Genomic DNA, 18,350 nt, shown 5'->3' on the forward strand with positions numbered 1-18,350 from the left:
ATATGTAGTACTGCCCTGATCTGTACAGGGTTTAGGAAGCTCATGAACCTAGTTTATTCTTTCATCTGATTTCTTACATCTTTGATGTTTTCAGATCCTGGGTTTTTAAAGAGTTGTTTTGTTTTGTGTTTTTGAGAGAGAGAGAGAGAGAGATCGAGTGAGCATGCACACAAGTTGGGGAGAGGGACAGAGAGAGTCCCAGGTAGGCTCCACACTCAGAATGGAGCCCAACATGGGTCTTGATCCCACAACCCTGGGGTCATGACCCAAGCCAAAATCAAGAGCTGGACGCTTAACCAACTGAGTCACCCAGGTGCCCCTGGATCCTGGGTTTTTATGTTTAAAACAAAGTTATTACAAGAAATGAGAATTTTAAGAAATAAAGTTATTTTAATGATAAGTTATATTACTGTGTTACTTCCAACTGGTCTCCTTCCTCTAATCTGTTTCCCTCTGCTCTATCTTCTGCAATGCTACCTTTAGCTATGATATGCAAGTAAAACCACAAACATGTCTCTATTGCCATATTTTCAACTCCAGCCCCCCGCTTCATGCCCCTAAAGTTATATTCAGGCTATACTGCATTATTTTTCTTCCATTTATGATGCAGTTTTATATCTTTTTATTTCTGAAGGTATTTTCCTATCTTCATTGTGTTTAAAATAGTCTTTCTTTCCATCTTCTTCATCCTTTGGTGGCCAACTGAAATGTCCGCATTACTCTGAACAGTGGGTAACAGTCTTTATTCTCCCTGTAACAACTTTTCTTCCTTTCTGTTTATTTTCACCTCTCTTCTTTTTATTACCATAGCTCTTTGAGCATACCACTATTATAGTTCTTGAACGATGGTAGCTATCTGTATTTTTATCTGTTATACTCTGTTGTGAGTTTTTTGTTGATAAGGTTTGGGGATTGGGTCTTTGTACTTGACATCTTCATACCCCCATAGCACCTAGCATTTTATCTGTACATAGTGGCTGTTTAATAAACATTTATCACAAGAATGATATTTATCTTTTCCTAGTTAACCAAGAAGTGGCTGTTGTATGTTTCTTAAGGAAACTTTTCTAATTATGCATTAATTCTCTTGGTATTTTAAATTAAGGATGGTTTTTAGATGTTTAGAAGTTGTCACTTTATTTCTTCTTTTACTCTTGATCAGTAAGGCAGCGTCAAGACAATTTATTTCATTTCTCAACATTAGTTTACTAATACGAGTTTGAGAGAATCTTTGGAGTTCTTATTCTTCAAGTAGATGAACTGCTTGACTTTCTCTGACATTAATGACTAGTTAGAACTTGTATCAAAGACTGACATGGTCCAAAGAAATCAAGAGATTTGAGTTCTCTCTGGGCAATACTACTGACTTGGTTTTGTGAAAAGTGACTTTTGACTGTTAAGCATATCACTTTATTAGATTAGAGCTCTTGATTCTTATTTTTTCTTAAATATTTTTTATTGAGATCTAATTCACATGCTATAAGATTTAGCGTTTAAAGGCATATGATTCAGTGGTTTTTAGTATATTTGCAAAGTTGTGGGACCATCACCACTATCTAATTTCAGGACGTTTTTATTTTATCACCCCAAAAAGAAACCCTTCAGTAGTCATTAGTAGTCATCCTTCATTCTGCCTTTACTCTCCATCTCTATGGATTTGCCAGTTTGGACATTTTATGTGAATAGACTCATTGTATGTGGCCTTTTGTGTCTGGCTTCTTTCATTTAGCGTAAGATTTTCAGGGTCATCTATATTGAAGCATGTAGCAGTATTTCATCCCTTTTTTGTGCCTAAATCATACTCTGTGATATGTATGAACATATCACAATTATTTATCTGTTCATCAGTTGATGGACATTTGGGTTGTTTCTACTTTGGTTATTATGAAAAATGCTATGATCATTTTTGTACAAGCTTTTGTATGAACATAATGTTTTCATTTTTCTAGAAATGGGATTGCTGGGTCATATGTTTAATCTTTTGAGGAACTGCCATACTTTTCTGTAGGAACTATATGCCATTTTACATTTTCACAGTTATGAGGCTTCCAGTTTTTTCATACCCTTGCCAACCCTTTTGATTATGCCTTTTTGATTACAGCCATCCCAGTGGGTATGAAGTGGTATCTCATTCTCTTATGGGTTTGATTGCATTGCTCTAACGGTAAATGGATGAGGTTCATTTTTTCATGTGTGTATTGGCCATTCATATATTTCTTTTGGAGAAGTGTCTATTCAGATCCTGTGGCCATTTTTTAATCAGGTTGTCTTTTGATTAGTGAGTTTTAACTTTATCTATTTTAGGTACAAGTCCGGTATCATATGTTTGTTGCAGGTTTCCTTCCATTGTGCAGGTGTGTTTTCACTGTCTTGATAGTGTCTATTGATAAAACACAGACTTTAAATTTTGATAAATTTATCAATTTTTCTTTGGTTGTTGTGCTTTTCGTGTCATATCTAAAAAGTCATTGACTAATCCCAGGTAATGAGGATTTATATTTCTTTTTTAAGAGTTATATACTTTCAGTTCTTACATTTAGGTCCCTGATCCATTTTGGGTAAATTTTTTGTATGCTGTGAAGAGGCCCAGTTTCATACTTTTGCATGTGGATATCCAGTTTTCCCAGCACCATTTGTTGAAAAGACTGTTCTTTCCCCATTGTTTTATCTCAGTATTCTGTGGAAAAATCCTTTGGCTGTAAATATACAGGTTTATTTCTAGACTCTTAATTCGGATTACTATAATTTCATACTTTTAAAATTAGGAGATGTGAATCTTCCAACTTTTTTCTTCGTTTTCAAGATTGTTTTGACTATTCTAGGTCAAATACATATTTATTTTAGGGTCAGCTTGTTAATTTCTACAAATAAACTGTGATTTTGATAGGAATTGCATTGAATTAGAGATCAATTTGGGGTGTATTGCCATCTTAACAATATTAAATCTTCCAGTCCTTGAGCACAATATATTTTTACATCCTTTATTACATCCTTTATTCCTTTTAACTTGAATAAAATACTGGGTATGTATAAAAACAAGTAGAGCAGCAGTATCTATAGTCCCATGAACCTCTGGAAGTTCTGAATATTTTAACTATTTTAATAATTTTAGTGTATCTTCAAATAAGACATTTATTGGAGTTAAGCTTGGTAATCATTTATTAAATTATAACTTATGCTAGTTATTAAGCTTGGCTCTGGAGATACAAGGATGACTAAGAGATCACTGCCATTAAGACTTCTGGTCTAGGGAGGAAATCACTTATAAAGATAATTTCATACAGTATATTAGGTTCAGAGATAAAGATTTCTTGAGAGTTGTTGGCCAGTCTTCACTGTGTAAAGCTTTTTGCTACATAAAAAAGTGATTATTAATTGTGTATTAGCACAACTTTTCCTAGTTGTGATAGCTTATAGAGAAGTTAAAAATAAGTACCGTAAAGGTTCTTAAGACTTTGAATTTTGGATTGTTAGTATCAATAATACATTTTTAATGAATTTTCAGGATTTATGAATTAATAATTACAAAAAAACTTAGAATCAGCATGCCACCTAAAATATTGAAGGAAATAAACAGCATTCATGTAAAGCAAAAGAAAAACTAAAAAAAGAAAAAAATTCTCTTTAGCTATCTGGACTCCTTTCTTGCCTTTTTTTTTTTTTTTTTTTTTAAACCTAGTCCTATTTAATTTATTATTGTCTCATAGATCTGTGTGACTTTAGCACCAGAATTTGGCAGTTCTGTTGAAGCCTGGGAACCCCTCTCGGAATAATATTTAAATTTAAATTAAATTAAATTTAATTTAATTTAACTTCATTTTTATTTTTTATTTTGCATGAGTTGGGGATTACAGGCAGAGGGGAGAGAGACAGAATCCCAAACAGGCTCCACGCTCAGTGCGGAGTCCGACACAAGGCTCGGTCCCACAGCCTTGGGATTATGACCTGAGTCGAAATCAAGAGTCAGACTCTCAACCAACTGAGCCACCCACGCTCCCCAGAATAATATTTTACTTAAGCCAGAATAATCAGGATGCAAAAGATAAACAGTTATATTAAAATTGTTATAAAAATATTATAACAAATTCATGATTCAGTAATCTACATGCTGCTTTAGTAACACTAAATAACAAAATTGAATGTGGCAGCATAGTAGTAGTAGTATTTTTGAGTGTGGTAGCCTATTAAATAACAAAAGTGGAAATGAATAATGAGTAGTAATGACTGACCTTTTGAGACAAAAACTATTAACGTGACAGGAATCAAATCGATTTGTCATTTGTTCCTTACATTTGTAATGGAAGGACATGCTGAATTTTCAGCATTTTCTCCTTACCCAATTTCATAATGTCCCTGAATCCTGTGCATAGACCCTTGCGGAGTTCATGAATGCCAGGTTAAAAATGCTATTTCCACTCTTTTCCTCTGCCTAAAATTGTTTTTTATTCCCTTTTCCTCCTGCCGCATCTGATGATGATCAGCCTGAGATTTAGCTCACTTGTCTCACTTAGCACTTGCTGATTATTTACTTGTCTTTTATTTGCTAGTCACTATTCTGATGTATTTGGAATACATCAGGAAACTGAACAAAAATCTTTGCCCCTGAGGAACTTACAGCCTTATGGGAGAATGACAGTAAACAAATACATAAATTATATAGAATTATATAGAATGTTAGATAATTATAAATGCTGTAGAAAAATATGCAGTAGGATAAAGTGGATTCAGTATGCATTGCCATTTTCAAAAGAGTAATAAGCAAGGTAAGCTGATTGAGAAAATGACTTTTAACAAGAACATGGAAGTGGTGAGAGTTAACAATACAGATATCTTTTCCGTCTCCTTCACCACAGCTGAAGACTGACTTTTTTATTTGTATTCCTAGTGCTAATGTTGTGACTAGCACATACACAATCAGCCCTTCATGAACTGTCATTAAGAGAAAGGTTGTTCACCTTTCTTGTGTCTGTCCATAGTTTGAGAAGTTTAACCAGTTTGGGTGATTGAACATGTGTCATTTTCCCAGTGGTGGGTTAGATAATATTCAGGTTATATCTAGGCATAGCTTGCTGTTCTTGCATTTACTTTCTGATAAGCCTTACTAAATGTAGTTTGGCTGTTATCATTAATCTTTTGTCTTTTTTTGGTGCAAAGTACAAATAAAATGTTAAATGAAAAGATGAAAGTTTAGGATCAGCCAAATTATTTAACTCTCTCAGGCACAGCTCTCTTCAAGCAATCAAATGAAAGTTGTAATAGATTATTTCAAAGGTCCTTTTCAGCCCTTAAAATTTAAGATTTGCCAAATATTTTTTTGTTTGCTGTTTGATAGAAATTGTAGGAGATGAGAAAGAATATTGGAAGAGTAATTTGAAGCAATATGTGGTCAAATACTGGAGGAGGAAATATTTTATATATGTTTTATTTAATCCTCAGTACTTCATCAGAGTCCATTGGACCCGGTTCAATTTTTGAGTATCTCTTTTGAGCAGTTTTGATTCATAAAGATGGTTATTTTGTGACTTATATTCTTTCTTAGAAATTTTCTAAAGAACAAATAGAAAATTTATGTATTTAAAAAAGTGAATAAAACTTATTCTCTCTTGCAATTACCATGTGATTCCTTTATAAATCTAACATGCATTATGGGATTTTATTGATCTTATTTTTCCTAAATCTTGAAATGATTGCATCTCCTTATTTCATCATTGCCCATCAGTCCACAATGCCCAGACACTAAAGTAACACGAAAACAAGTTTCAGTACATAACTAAAGGGTGAAAATTTACATATATATTTTTTGACTGGTAGAATTAAATTAGAAGTCAGTAACAAAAATATATTTTAAAAACCCCAAATTAGAAACTAATTGATACATTTCTTTCTTTCTTTTTTTTTTTTTTTTTTAATGTTTATTTATTTTTTGAGAGAGACAGAGACAGAATGCGAATGGATTAGGGGCAGAGAGAGAGGGAGACACAGAATCTGAAGCAGGCTCCAGGCTCTGAGCTGTCAGCACAGCCCGACGCGGGGCTCAAACTCACGAGCTGTGAGATATCATGACCTGAGCCGAAGTCGGACGCTCAACCGACTGACTGAGCCACCCAGGCGCCCCTAAATGATACATTTCTAAAGTACCTCTGGGTCAACAACAAAAATCATAAGGGATATTAGAAAGTATTTTGAACTGTATGATAATGAGAGCAGAATATATAAAAATTTGTGACATACAGCCAATGCATGTTGAGAAAGAAGCTTAAAACTTTAAATTAGAAAAATCAGAAGGGTCTGAAATCAGTTATGTAAGCATTTACCTTAAGAAGTTAGGAAAATAAAGAGCAAATTCAACCCAAAGTAAGTGGAAGGAAACAATAAAGGTAAAATTAGAAATAAATAAAATAGAAAATGGACAAACAAAAGCAACGAAACCAGAAGCTGAAATACTTGAGGAAATAGTGATGCCAGTCTTCCAGAAACTTTTAAAAAAATAGTGGATGAAGTAGCAGTTTACAGCTCATTTCATGAGTTCAGCATCACCATGATACCAAAGTCAGGCAAAGAAACAATAAGAAAACTACAGACCAATATCCTTTGTGAAAATAGACTACTCAAAAATCTTTAATAAAATAGCACCGAACTAAATTTATTGATACATAAAAAGAATACATCATGATCAAGTGGGATTTGTCCCAGGAATGCGATGCAGGTTAAAATTGGAAAACTAATTGATGTAACTCACCATGTAGTAGAAGAAAACAGAAAAATCATATCATCTTAAGTGTAGAAAAGTTTTGGCACTCATTCAGCAAACTAGGAATAAAAGGGTATTTCCTTAATTTGATTAAAGAAACCTATCAAAAACTTAACAATTTGCATCATATTTAATGATGAGAAACTGAATGCTTTCTCTCTGAGATTAAGAACAAAGATGTTTGTATCCACTGTTGTGCAACATTCTATTAGAGGTCCAAGCCAATGGAGTAAGGCAGGAAAAAGAAAAGACATCCATATTGAAAAATAGTAAGTGAAACTGTCTTTATTTGGAAGCAACATTATTGCATATATAGAAAATCCTAATCTATGGGAAAGCCCCTAGAACTAATAAGTGAGTTTAGCAAAGTCAGAAGATACAAGGTCAGTATAATTTCTTTATATTACTGAGGAATGACTGCAAGTTAACAGAAGCAATTCCATTTACAGTAGCAAAATAATGAAATACTTGAGGGATGTATTTTAACAAAATAAATATAGACCTGTTTACTCAAAACTGTAAAACATTACCAAGAGAAATAAAAGACCTAAGTAAATGGAGAGATACAGCATGTTTGTGGAATAGAGGACTCACTGTTAGATGTCAGTTTCCCCAAATTGATTTATAACATTAATGCAATCCCAATAAAAATCCTAGCATACTTTTCTTCCCCTCCCCTCCCCTCCCTTCCCCTTCCCTTCCCCACCCCACCCCACCAACAAGCTTTGCAAGGAAATGCAAAGGACCTAGAATAAGCAAACAGTTTTGAAAAACAAAACAAAACATGAAGTTGTGGGACTTGTAGTGCCTGATTTCAAGACTTTCTACATAGCTACAATAATTAAGACACAGTGGTATTGGTATAAGGATAGACATGTAGATCAATGGAATAGAATAGAGTTCAGAAATAGACTCAATTTATATTGATCCTTATCTCAGACTTACGCAGTTAACCTTAAGTGGATGAGATACCTTAGCATAAAAATTAAGACTATTTTATAAAACATCTAGAAGAAAATGGAGGAAAATATTTGCCATGTTGGAGTAGGCAAATGTATTTTTTTAAGCTAGACAAACAGCACAGACCACAAAATGAAAATTGATAATTGGGACTTGTTGAATTTAAGATTTTTGCTCCTTAGGTGATGCTGTAATAAAAATGAAGAGATAACCACAGACTGAGAGAAAATATTTATTATACATTATCTATCTATATCTATATCTATCTATCTTTCTATCTATTTATATCTCTTTTGTTACTCAAAAAATATTAAAAAATTCTTGGAATACAAATAACCCAAAGTCTTATAATCCAAATAAAACATGGGCAAAAGTTTTCAACACTTTGCAAAATGATACATGGATGGCAAGCACATGCAAAGATGCTGCCTACTATCATTATTCATTCAGGAAGCACACATAAAAATCACTGAGTTACAATGACAACTTCCACTATATTGTTTGTCCTTGAAGACTTAAAATACTAAGTGTTGGTTAGGACATAGAGCAGCTGAACTCATGCATTGCTAGTCAGTGTGGAAAATAGTTTGACAGGTTGATTCCATTTATGTGAAATTTTAGAAAAGGGTGAATAATTTATAATGGAAGCTGATCAATGGTTGTATGGGATGGAGGTGGGGGCAAAGGAAAGGGAATTGCTTGCTGAGTCACAAAAAGGATCCTTTTGGGGTGATGGAAATGTTCTGTATCTTGATTTTGGTATTGCATGAGTGTATACGTTTGTCAGAACTCCTTGAACTGTATATTTCAAATGGGTGTACTTCATTTAAAAATATATATACTCCAATGAAGTTGGTTTTAAAAATAAAATCACAACAATAAACTGTTGTTTCCTACTTGTTGCACATGAGCCTAGAGTAGTAGGCCTTACTCTGGGAAGAAGTTAGATGAAATGTGTGTTTGTAGATAGGTTATATTTGGGCAGCTCAGTTTCTGTGAGAAATATTATTAAGGAAGAACAAAGATAACTGCTTTTTAAAGGTAGCTGAAAGGGACCTTTTGTGGTATGATATAGAACATAAAATTTATCATTGTAACCATGTAAGTGTATAGTTCAGTGGCATTAAGCATATTTACATTGTTGTACAACCATCGCCACCATCTATTTCCAGAACTCCTTCACTTCCCAGATTGAAACTACACCCACTAAATAGTAATTCTTCCTCTTCCCATCCCCCAGCCCATGGCAGCCACCATTCTACTTTCTGTGTCTGTGATTTTGACTATTCTTGGTACTTTATGTAAGTGGAATTACACCATGTCTTTTTGTGATTTACTTCACCTAGCATGATGTCATAATGGTTCACTCATGTTATCGCATATATGACAGAATTGCCTTCCTTTTAAACACTGAATAACATTCCATTGTGTGTGTATATGTGTGTGTGTGTGTGTGTGTGTTTACACCACATATTATCTATCTATTGATGGACATTTGGGTTGCTTTTACCTTTTAACTATTGTGAATGATACTGCTGTGAACATGAGGATATGAATATCTGTTCAAGTCCTTGTTTTTGATTCTTGTGGATATATACCTTGAAGTGAAATTGATGGATCACATAGTAATTCTGTGTTTAATTTTTTGATAATCTGCCACTCATTTTCCACAGTGACTGCACCATTTTGCATTCTGTTAGTGTGTCCACTTCCTTGCCAGCACATTTTATTTTATTTTATTTTATTTATTTATTATTTATTGATTGATAATAGACATCCTAATAGGTGTGAAGTGGTATCTTGTGGTTTTCATTTGTGAAGGGAAATTTTAAGGTCATTTAATCCAAACCTGTGATTTTGCAGATGAAATTCAGTCAGTAGGTTAGCAAGAGCTACCTAAGGTGGATGATTTTACAATTTCTTTTGTGAATTTCAACGGTTTGTGTTTGCATTTAGGCATTCAGGGTTTTGTGACTATATCCTAAATAGTTAGGCGTATGAACAATTTTTTTCTTTGTGATAAGCTACACCCATCATATTTTGTGTGGAAGAATAGATACTTTTAAAAATAGTTTTATTAAAATGTTTAATAAGTCTGAAGTTTGGACAGTGAACCGTTTCCCCAGATTAACACACAAGTGTACACCATGAAAACAGCATGAAACACTGGAATTTGTCATTTCCATGAACATTAAACTATTGTTCAACAAGTGTTGGTATTTGTCTTCCTGCTTTAATTTTCAGCTTCTATAACAACGGAATATAAAACTTTTTTCCTTCTTTATTTTGCAACTTGCTAGCTGAACCTACTCAAAAATCATTGTTTTCATTTTTAGTGCTTAATTTCTGTAGTGTCTACATTTTACATGGTTCTTGGCAAGTTTATATCAGGTCTGCTAGATTCATTAGCTGAAACCACAGTGACTACTTTGAAAAGATAGAGATGAATCCTCCAGTAATGGCTGGGTGATGAAATGAGTGCTAAGTTGAGGTACCTTTATAGACTAGGACCTGGGAAGACCTGGTATCATACCCTGTACTCTTAAAATTGTTGGCACTGTTCAAATGCTCTTCTTCGTTTTTCAAAAAATGTTTATTGAGTACTTACTATGTATTTGACATTGTACCTGGCGCAGTGGATATAGAAATGAGTTTCTACCGTTAAGGAACTCAGCCCAGAAAGGATACAGACCTATAAATAAGCTTATAATGTAAAGTGCAGTCAGTGGTCTAAATGTATAAAATGTGTGGAGATCTTACAGAGGGAGAGAGTGATGAATTTAGTAGGAGGATCAGAGGAAGGATTCCTTTAGATGGGATCTGAGCCGGGTTTTGAAGGTAGAATGTGAGTTTGTCAGTGGTACTGAGATCAGCATGTAGGGTAGGCAAAGCTGTGTGAAAGAACATGGTACGTATGCTTAAAAGACGATAAGCAGATAATTCATGTTGGACACAAAGAATGAGGATTGTTAGATGAGAGCTATATTTCCCCTCATTGTCAAATACTGCCTGAAAAAACAGCCTGAGAATGTTAATGAAGTAATAGAGGCAAAGATTAAACTTTTAACACTGGATTAATTGTAAAATTATAAAACTGGGATGTGCATTGTATTTCTGTTTCTGAAATGCATATCTCCCTCCCTTCCTTTTACTTTCTCCCTCATTCCTTGCCCTCCTCCCGTGTGTGTGCGTGTGTGTGTATAAACAAGTTAACTGAGGGAGAAAGGAAGCACGCCTTGGTTCTGGTCCCGGTTCTCATACCCTTGGTTGAACAAACCACTTCTCTTTTTGAGCTTTGGTTTCTTCATGATCTATACTTTTCAAATATTTTTTGAGGGAGTCCCAATTCTTGAGTGCCTGGAACACAGTAGGTGCTAAATATGTATGTTCAAATGAGTGGTCTTGAGAATTTGTATCTAAGAGAGGATAAATAATTAAAAAGCTTTAACAGAATAAGCAATAAAAGATTTATGTACAGACCATTGCTCTCCAGGATGCATTTATTATATAAAATGTGTTCAAGCAGTTTGTCTTTATATAAATGGTTTCATTTACCATTTAGATTTGTGAGGTCCTAGAGTATGGAAACTGTAGTATCTTTATATATATAAAACTCTCCCCAGACTTGAATGTCATATGCTGTTGTAATTATCATATGTGTCCAAAGAATTAGTATATATTTAAAAAGTGTGTTCATTTGTTCTTTGGCTGTGGCAGAAGTTCTTGGACTTAACTACTTCAGATTGTGATTTTTTTTTTCCTCTTTAATAATCTAGTTGTAAATGGACCTTTTTTCTCATGTAAACCTTATTTTTCTCAGTGCAAAGCTAGTATTTCTTCTCATGCTACTTTTCCACTGTTGTATCTGCAAAATATTTGCTTCTGGAGCAGAAGATTGTAAAAATCCATTTTTAACCTTATAGAGTTGCTGTGATATACTGTTAATATTTCTTTCTTTTTCTTTAGGGGTCCTACTGGGCAATAGACACCAATCCGAAGGAAGATGCACTGCCTACTCGGCCAAAGAAGAGAGCACGATCTGTAGAACGGGTAAAACGCTCTTTATCACAAATTGAATATGGCAGGGTTTATGTCAGCAGTACAGCTTTTTAAAGTTCATTTCCTATATAGCAACTACAACCTTAATGAAGGTAGTATTTTATTTGTATAGCATTTCTGTTTTTACAGAGCACTTTCAGACTCATTTTATTTGATCTTCATAACTCTTTGAGTGAGGTAGGCAGTTTAGGAATTAAGTAAAAGGTTTGTTTCGTAATTATGGCATAACTGTTCCCATAGACTTGAGTCCAGGTCTCTTGAATTGTAATTTGGTATTCTTTCTTCTGTATCTCCAACACCGAGGACTGGTTTTATGTAACAGAGCTGTTCCTTTTCACTGCAGAGAATCAGTCTGATTACATTGAATTTTCCTGATGGCTTTCAAAATGGTTTTTCCTGCTTCCAACCATGGAATAATTATTTTGTGTACAAAATCTGTGCCTCTGTGTTGTTTGTAAGATCATTCTTGGGAATTTATGGTTAGAATGAATTTGCAAGAACGAAAGAGAAAAGGAGCTCTAGTTGATATCCTAGGATACTTATTGTAACATACTTTTAGTCAGCACTTTGGCTATCATCAGACATTAACTTTACCTTTCAGCTTTCCTCATTCTGTATTTCCATCTCAGCTAAAACACATACAGACCCCATTCTACCCTACTATTCTTTGACTCATTTCAGATGTTAACTGCATTGTGAAACCTTTCCTCAATTCGTTGTGTTCTTGTAGAACTTTTACAAAGTTGTTTTATAGAATTTCTCATACTTGGTAGAAATTATTTGTTTCTATATTTGTCTCCTTCCCTGGACTGTGATCCCTTAAGAGCAGAGAAAATATATTTGTATCTCCAGTGTTAGTATTTTTCACAGCTTATAAGTATCAGTAAGTGTTTTCAGAATAAATCAGGGCAAAGGGAATAAGATAAGATAAAGGAAACTGGGTAATTGTTTGGTCAGATAAATTTGTTTTATGCCCCTTCCTGGTAGAGAGATAAAACTTTTCAATCTTAAAGATAAGGACCTTAATTAAGCTGAGGGTTTAAGTTGGGATCAGGCGAGCTCATGAAGTATAGGTGCAATGGGATTTAGTGAGGCAGATTTATGGAGCCAGCAGAAGGAATTCGATACTCCAGTTACCAAGCTATATGGAATTAGAGGTGAACTCTTAGGCCCACTTTTTGGTTTTGTACATACCAAAGTTTAAGAAATTAAAGTTTCATATTGGTGGGATGGTCTTCTGTTAACAGTTTTAAGATTGAGATGCTGATGAACTATGCATGTAATGATTTGAGAGGGAACCAACCTCAGTTCCTGCCCTCCCACTTCCGCCTTTTAGAAGAGACTTAGCACATGGACTTTAATTGTGTGAGAACGTGGAGCACAAAATTTTTAGCATCTCTTGCCAGAATGTGAAGGAAGGAGAGAGGTATCCACATTGTTAACCCAGAGCATCAGCAGGGATGCATATCTTGGAGGGTTGAGGAATTGTGGTCTTCTCAACCATTTGTTCTTTTTCTGCAGTGCCTAGAACTTGAATTATTTTTGGAAATTTGAATTGATAGTTGGGTTGACAACTGTGCATTTCTTTTGGGTATCAGCTTTAAATTTTATTCTTGTTTCATAGTTCTTAGAGCAATCACTCTGAGAGTCCTTTTTTTTTTTTCTGAAGACCATATTGTCCAGTTTACAGTGGAAGTTTATAGAAATAAAGGATTCAGATTACAGAAGTATGTTTTACATACAAAGCATGTGTTCTTGAATTTTGGACATATTTTCTGATGTTTATCTTTTTATTTTCATTTTAAGCTAAAATGTGTGTAAAAACTTCAACAACTTATCTTTGTAGTATAGTCCCATAAAATATCCAGTACCAGAGCCTTTTGGCTAGTACTGTTGATAATTATTTTGGCCTGAGCTGTGTATTGGTTGCTACCATAAGAGAGAAACTATATAGAAAATTCTAGCTGTAAGCAGAGTACATATAATCAGGGAGACAGATGTTGTTTAACAAATTCTCTAAACGATAATCTTTCAAAACAAAATTTATTGCTTTGACAAGCTGGTTATGTCTATATTTTTCATTTAGAGGTTTTCTTGGGAGTAGAGGGGTAGTAATATTTTCATTAGAACAGAGTTTGTATTTTAAATGACCGTTGGGTCTTATCTAAGGAAATGTGTAAGACAGTCAAATAGTGATGGTTCTGAATGTGATTTTCATGTATTTAAAGTTTTCTCAAAAACTAAACATGACCCATAAGTTGAAACTTTTAAAAGATTTTATTTATTTTTATTTTTTTAAGTAATCTCTGCACCTAGTATGGGGCTCAAAGTCAGCACTCCAAGATCAAGAGTCACATGCTCTACCAGCTGAGCCAGTTGGACACCTCTAAATCTTTAAAAGATTTTAAAATGTTGATGGCAAATATGTTGACATCCCTCAAAGATTCTTATTAAATTTCTGAAATTTGTTATTTTTTTCCATGTGTAAACATCAGAATTCTATGTGAAAAATCAAAATATTTCACACATTTTTGAAGAGATGAGCTTGTAGTGGAACAGAATTGGCTTTCTAAACTGCTGAAGAGAAAGAATTTTTAAAAATGCAAGTAACAATGTCTTTATGTCCTAAATGAAAAATGAAGCATGATCATTATTTCCAGCCTAATATTCTTAACTCAGTTCTCTGGACCACCTCCCTGTCCCTCTATTTACTTGAACAGAAGCCCATGTTCTGGCCTGATCATTACAGTGTCCCTTTCTTCTTTTCTTAATTCTTGAGTATAAATGTCTCTCATTTTCCTTTTTCTTATTTCTTCCATTTTCTTACCACTTTTATCATAAAATGGACCTGTAGACCTTAAAAATATATTGAATAAAATTTAGCATGGTGAAATGAATGGGCACCTTTACTAGGAGTCCTGTGTTTCTCTTCTGGCTTTACAATTTACTTGTTCTTGTGACTTTTGGCAAATTGTTAGACATTTTTTGAGCTTCAGTATCCTCAGTTATAAAGTAAGAAGATAGAAGTCTTGACAGCTGCTATGAACTGAATGTTTGTGTTCCTCCAAAATTCATATGTTTGGGGTGCCTGGGTGGCTCAGTCGTTTAAGTGTCTGACTTCGGCTCAGGTCGTGATCTCGCAGTTCGTGAGTTCAAGCCCCGCATCAGGCTCTGTGCTGACAGCTCGGAGCCTGGAGCCTGCTTCAGATTCTGTGTCTCCCTCTCTCTCTCTGCCCCTTCCCCGCTCTGTCTCTCTCTGTCTCTCAAAAATGAATAAACGTTAAAAAAAAATAAAAAAAAAAAACAACCAAAAACCCCCCAAATTCATATGTTTGAAACCCTGCCTTATTCCAGTGTGATGGTATTTGGAGGTGGGCCCTTTGGGAGGTAATTAGGTCAAAAGGATGAAGCCGTCATGAATGGGATTCGTGCCTTTACATGAATAGGCCAAAGAGCTAGCCAGCTGTCTGTACCATGTGGGAATACCCATGAGAATACCTGGAAGAGGGCTCTCACCAGAACCTGACCATGCTGGCACCATGATCTTGGGCTCCCTGCCTCTAAAACTGTGAGAAATAACATTTCATTTGTTGATAAGCCATCCAGCTTATGATTTGTTGTAGAAATCTGTGTGCTAAGACAACATTGTAATAATAATAGATAATTGTATTGAGTGTATGTGCCAGATGCTTTAAAGAATTTTATGTATATTAACTCCTGTAATTTTTATAGTAACTCCAAATTATGAAACGGATAGGTATAGATGTTGAGTAAGTTGTCAAAGGGTACTAAGACCACTGGGTACCAAGACCAGGATTATGAACCCAGGTAGTCTGCCTTTAGAGTCTGTGCTGTTTACAACTGTCCTGTCCTGCCACTAGTATGTACTATGCTGAAGACCACATTACTGAATCAAATTTCTTCTTATGTGTGCGTATCTTGCGAGCTAATTAATGGTCCTTGATTTTAAAAGAGAACCCTAACATTTAACATACATGTATAATATATATGCATACATAGACACATAATTAGGGACATGAATATGATTATAAATGACAGAACAAGTACTAGTTAATCTGTTACACCAAGCAAGGATAACTAAAGTAGCACAATATGGATAATACTGCCCTGGGAAGGCCTTTGGGAAGAGGAGTGGAGCTTGGCGTGGAATTTTTTTGCCTAGAAATAGTTGTTCCACTTGGAGAAAATTGTGCATGATTGAGTGGCAGGTAGGAAGTGCAGGTGGGATAATTGAGAACCCTTTTAACAATAGTGAAGAATTTAGGGCATGGACATTTAGATAAGGAGTAGAAAGCCTAAAGCCTTGGAATCAAGGAAGTTATTTTGATTTGATAGCCTGTAGTGTTGAGAAAGGAATCAAACAGTTAAGAAAGATACTTGCTCTTGGGGCGCCTGGGTGGCTCAGTCGGTTAAGCGTCCGACTTCAGCTCAGGTCACGATCTCGCGGTCCGTGAGTTCGAGCCCCGCGTCGGGCTCTGGACTGATGGCTCAGAGCCTGGAGCCTGCTTCCGATTCTGTGTCTCCCTCTCTCTCTGCCCCTCCCCCATTCGTGCTCTGTCTCTCTCTGTCTCAAAAATAAATAAAGGTTAAAAAAAAAAATTAAAAAAAAAAAAAAAAAGAAAGATACTTGCTCTTTATAAAAATACTCCTTGCAAAAGGAATATGCTGTAGCAGAGAAAATTAATTTTCCCTCTACCCTTCTAGGTTCTTGGCTGGGACCCCCCTGTAATAAAAAGGCAGATTAGTACAAGAAAAACAAATTTAATTACACATGTGTATATGGAAGTCCCACAAAGATATCAGGCTCAAAGGCATTTGAGGCTTATATACCACCCTGAGCTAAGGAAAGGAGTGTGGTCTGGGGTTTCAGAGAGGAAGAAGGCAATTCACAGAAAGGGGAGAGAAGAGCAGATGTTTGGTAAATAAATGTTTTCCCAGGTGTGCAGAAAAGTCAGATATAAAAAGTTATCTCTGGTAAAAACTTCCTGGTACAGATCCCTTTCTCATTTCTTTTGGGCAGTGAAGGAGAAAGTAATTTTTACTGAATCTACTGGGTCCTGTTTGCCTTCAGCTCAAAAATCAAGTGCCGGAGTGGGGCATGTTTTGGGATGCCTTGTTCTGAATCCCCTCAATGGATGGAGTTGCCATTGTGAAATGACAATGGCCTGGGCTAGGGATATATATATGAATAAGAAAGTTCTCTAGAAAATTAGCATAGTATCAGGTTTCTTAATACATACTCATAATTTTGTGAAATGCTGTCATTTTACCACGTTAATTTGACAGATCTTTGTTCTCTAGATACTGTGTGTCAGGCATTATGCTAAAATGTACGGTATACCAAGAATAATGAGACCTGATAAGACCTAGAATTCTAACACAAAGACAAAGTAGTGTACAGAAAGTATTTTAAGAAGGATATGACATGTTATTGTATACAAAGGAAGGAGAAATTATGTTTTACCATAATATCTGGGGTACCTTCATATGGGTTCTATGGTTTGGCTTTCAAGTATAGATAAGCAGGGCAACACAGAACAGCATTCACTGAGCACACAATTACTGAGTGTTGAGTGCCTGCTCTGAGCAGGCACTGTTTTAGGTGCTGGGGAAGCCTCAATTAACAAAACAGACATTCTCTGCTCTCCTGAAGTTTATATTCTGTTGAGGTGGGGTGTGGATAGAGAGGCATGAGATACGAGGGCATGATCAAAGGTAAGATAATAGGGGTGGAATAGTGTCAGGATTTGGGAGAGAACATAGTAGGTCATTTTATCTGGATGAATTTTTCCTCTTTTACTTTAATTTGCATTATACATGCCATTCGTTGAGAGAGTGAGTGTACACCTTTTATAAGTGTAGAGCTAAATGTCGGGGGAATAGTGGTAGTACGCAAGACAGATTCTCCTTACGAAGCTCTTAAGCAGGAAAGCTAAGCTGATAACTCATAATATGGCTTGTTGTCTTAGCATAATTAATAGTTCCCTGATCATTCTCAGAATAGCATTTGGATGACAAATTATGTAAGTACTCTAAAGAGAAGGGTTTTGAGAACTTTGCGGCCATATAGCAGAGAGCTGATGTTGCAGTGAGGCCTATTAAATGAGCAGAAATAAGGCAGATGAGGGTGGTTGGCAATGTGAGAGTGAGGGGAAATCACATGTGTAAGCCTAGTCGTTAAAACAAGTGCCCAAAGTTTTGAGGAACTGACTAGTTAGTGTGGCTGGAACATAAGAGTCCAAGAAGGACAGTAATTTCTAACTTTCATTTTTTTCTGTCCTATTAGTTTCTGTTCTTACGTTGATTAATAAATACATTTCTCTTTGACCTTTTGCATTTATTTTCTTTTTTAATTTGGCTTTGCTTGTTCAGTTCAGCCAAAGGATATATTACTGAAAAGTGCCCTGTCCTGGAAGCTGCTTAGTGTAGAAAAAAAGCAAGATTAGCTGGATATTATCTACAGAGTTTTGTTTGAAGACTGCAAAGCAGTGAACTATTTCAAGGGAACCAAATATTAAGGAATAGAAAAGGTAACTCCAGTTTTGGGCAGTTTTTTGTT

The 18,350-nt window shown here is 35.2% G+C and overlaps 1 protein-coding gene across 4 annotated transcripts in view; it reads left to right on the forward strand.

The window, feature by feature from the left end:
* Positions 1–18,350, forward strand: part of FOXJ3 (forkhead box J3) — a 149,904-nt gene that overhangs the window by 76,550 nt on the left and 55,004 nt on the right. For all 4 annotated transcript variants that reach the window (XM_049617375.1, XM_049617373.1, XM_049617374.1 and 1 more), the window contains one exon: positions 11,678–11,761. In XM_049617375.1, coding sequence (XP_049473332.1) covers positions 11,678–11,761 — 84 coding nt within the window. The remainder of the gene's footprint in view (positions 1–11,677; positions 11,762–18,350) is intronic.

This window comes from Panthera uncia (assembly GCF_023721935.1).
Source record: "Panthera uncia isolate 11264 chromosome C1 unlocalized genomic scaffold, Puncia_PCG_1.0 HiC_scaffold_4, whole genome shotgun sequence".
Taxonomy (NCBI): Eukaryota; Metazoa; Chordata; class Mammalia; order Carnivora; family Felidae; genus Panthera; species Panthera uncia.